We start from the raw sequence: 3,003 nt of genomic DNA, 5'->3' as shown, positions 1-3,003 counted from the left end.
TTCCAAAACCATTTATTTTCACTTTTGTCACCGTTTGAGTATTTTTGTTTTTCTACGACACACACAAACAAACAAAGACATCATAAAACAGCTGCATTTTTCGGTAGTTTATGACGAAAAAGCAGGGTTGCGTATAAAAGTATGGTGTTTTCGTGCGTTGTTTAGAATAAATGACGTAGCTATCGTCATTTATTTTTGTATGGTAAATGACGCAAAATGTTGCATGTTTTAGCAAATAAATGACGAAACAGCTCTAAATGACAAAAAAGTTGCTAATGTAAATTGGACATTATACATTTAATGTAAATGCGCTACAAGCCTGCACTGTTGTCTAAAAGTTGGCAACGTTGAAGACAAAATGCGATCAGCTGTTTAAAATGTAAATAGAAACGATGGAATTTTTGTTTACGGGGCGCCTAGACTTCAATTGAATCGGCATATTTAAAAAATGAATTCATCTATGCGCAAAATTGTTTACTATGAATTTATGTTGGAATTTAAAGAGTCTACACAAAGTGAATTATCTTTAATGGAAGTGAATAACTGGCAATTGTGTAGGACATGTTTAAATGAAACTAAAGACTCTGATGTGGAGGTGTCTAAGATGTGTATTATGGATTCGGATAGAAGATGTCTTTTGCCGGCTAATGAAATGCTGGAAAAAATTACAAGCATCAAAGTGAGTGTTAGGATTCGGGATGTGCTTTATTTGTATATTATATTGATTCAAATCGCTCCGTAGTTTTTGCTGCAGGTAGGTCTTGGAATGCTGATTAGACCAATAGATTTTTGGACTTACTTCGGGTAGGTGAAATACTAAATTCCCGGCCAAGGTTGGCTGTTTTCAATACGTGTGATATAAACTCTTTAACAATTCATGTAATGCCCATAACTAAATTTACGCCAAAATCCATAGGAATATTCTGAATTTTGGTGTTTATATCTTCTATGGATGTATGGAATTTACCAATATAAAACACATATTGGCGTATTAGGCATTCCAAGACCTACCTGTGGCAATAATTCAAAAAACCAACCGAATCCAGTTGCTCCATTCATTTTTTTATATCTTCCAGATAGTAGAGTGTGATGAATTGCCTTCCAAAATGTGTAAGCAGTGCCTGGAAAACATGACAAATTTATATTACTTTTCGGTGCAAATAGAAAAGGCTCAATGCGTTCTAAGAAAATTATTGGAGAAATTAAACGGAGCTAAGGAAAATATTGAGCGAAGTAAGGAACGTGTGACGGATGAACATGATAATGAAGCTTGTTCAAGTACAACGATACAACAAGATGATATCCATGTTATTACAATTACCAATGAAGAGAAAGTCTTGGAAACTAAAAACCAAGTTAAAGATGCAGTTATGGAAGTGGATGAGAAAGATAATTTTATTGATACACAAAGCGATGATACAGTGGATATTGAAAGCGAAAGTACTGTACGAGACGAATATACGGATAATGATGGATTTATTGATACACAACTCAGTCATTCAGTGGACTACGAAAGCAATGGTTCCATCCGAGAAGAGAATAATGAATCACAAGCCTATAATGACAGTAAACAAAATGAATGGACCGAAAAAAGGAAAGATGAACATATAGAAAACATAACAGATCAAATCGAAAGTCCTTGTGATACTGACAATTATATAACCGAAGATGATGTTGAAGATATGTTGCAAGATATCTATGTTATCGAGGAAGATAACGATGAAATGGGGAGCATTACAGAAACAAAGCTTGTAAAGCAACAATTTAAGGGAAAAATCGCAAAACCTAAAAACGAAAGGAAACAGTTGTTTAAACACAAACAGCCCAGAATCAAAAAGCCTTTACTTGAGAGTACCGAATGTGGTATTTGTAAAAGGGTAAGTGGATTTTTTTTTGTCAAAATTTACTGCAATTTATTTTATTTTCTTCTCTTAGAATGGGGGGAATAGAAACGCTAAAGGTTTATTTCCCATACTGATGAATCACATAATCAGAAGTATGTTACTTATTGGCCCTTTTTCCATTTTAGAAATTTCAACGTCAGTGTGACCTAGTTGCCCACGTCAAAGAAGAACATCCAAATAGCAAAGCATATCAGTGTCGAGAATGTCTTGCTTTCTTTTCACATACACAATCTTTATCACGTCACATGAATTCGCATAAACCTGTAGTGGAGAAAAACTGTTGTGATTATTGTTCGAAAACATTTTTACGTCCTGATGATTTAAAGCGTCATATCAGAACTCACACCGGAGAACGGCCGTATGCATGTTCATTGTGTGACAAATCTTTTAAACAAAACAGTGAACTTAATCAACATCTACTAACACATTCGGGTCAAAAAAGTTACCAATGTGATCAGTGTGATCGGTCGTATGCATCGCGAAATAGTTTATATTTGCATAAGAAAATACATAAGAGTTCCAATTAAAACCCCTGTAAGGAAATTTTGGGAAAACAATTGAAAATAAGAGATCTATATAGATATGTAGGTCTCAATGGTAGATAAATTTAAGGTACGTATGTATATTGGCATAAATCAGAAATCGTATTAAATAAACAAAAGTAAAATAAAGTGATTTTATTACAATAAGATTCGTTTCGTAATGTTACACGGGACTCGTCCTTCTCTTCTTGGTGTTAAAATTTGTATTGCAAGGAATACAGCAGGGCAAATTTTTGGAAGGTAATACAAAAGGCGAATTCAGCCCTATTCTCTTGTCAATTATTTTCTTGCGAGGAATCCACCAAGAACATTTAATAAGCCAAAACGGCCTAACCCACATACCCAAAAAAATCAAACAGACTATTAAGATTTGGAACAAATTTCCTTTACCGACAGTTTGCAATTTATTTCAAAAATCGTAAGTTTCTTTTAACAGCCGGTCTTCGGCCGTGGATTTGAGACATTCGGAAGTATACATTTCCCCAGCAAAAATTATACATCATTGGAAACAGCATAATAAGCACTATATGTGGTAAGTATTTCATATATTTCCGAAT

The 3,003-nt window shown here is 34.1% G+C and overlaps 1 protein-coding gene across 1 annotated transcript; it reads left to right on the top strand.

Moving 5' to 3' along the window:
* The first annotated feature begins 362 nt into the window (after positions 1 to 362).
* On the top strand, positions 363 to 2,590 carry LOC141397797 (uncharacterized). Its single transcript, XM_073974534.1, has 3 exons — positions 363 to 679; positions 1,077 to 1,877; positions 2,030 to 2,590. Exons 1-3 carry the CDS (start codon positions 449 to 451, stop codon positions 2,429 to 2,431), a joined length of 1,434 nt encoding a protein of 477 aa, XP_073830635.1. The 5' UTR covers positions 363 to 448; the 3' UTR covers positions 2,432 to 2,590.
* Positions 2,591 to 3,003: the final 413 nt, after the last annotated feature.

The sequence above is a fragment of the Musca autumnalis genome, unplaced genomic scaffold, assembly GCF_047663935.1.
Source record: "Musca autumnalis isolate F117 unplaced genomic scaffold, ASM4766393v1 scaffold_3, whole genome shotgun sequence".
Lineage (NCBI taxonomy): Eukaryota > Metazoa > Arthropoda > Insecta > Diptera > Muscidae > Musca > Musca autumnalis.
This window is presented reverse-complemented; position numbering and strand designations above follow the sequence as displayed.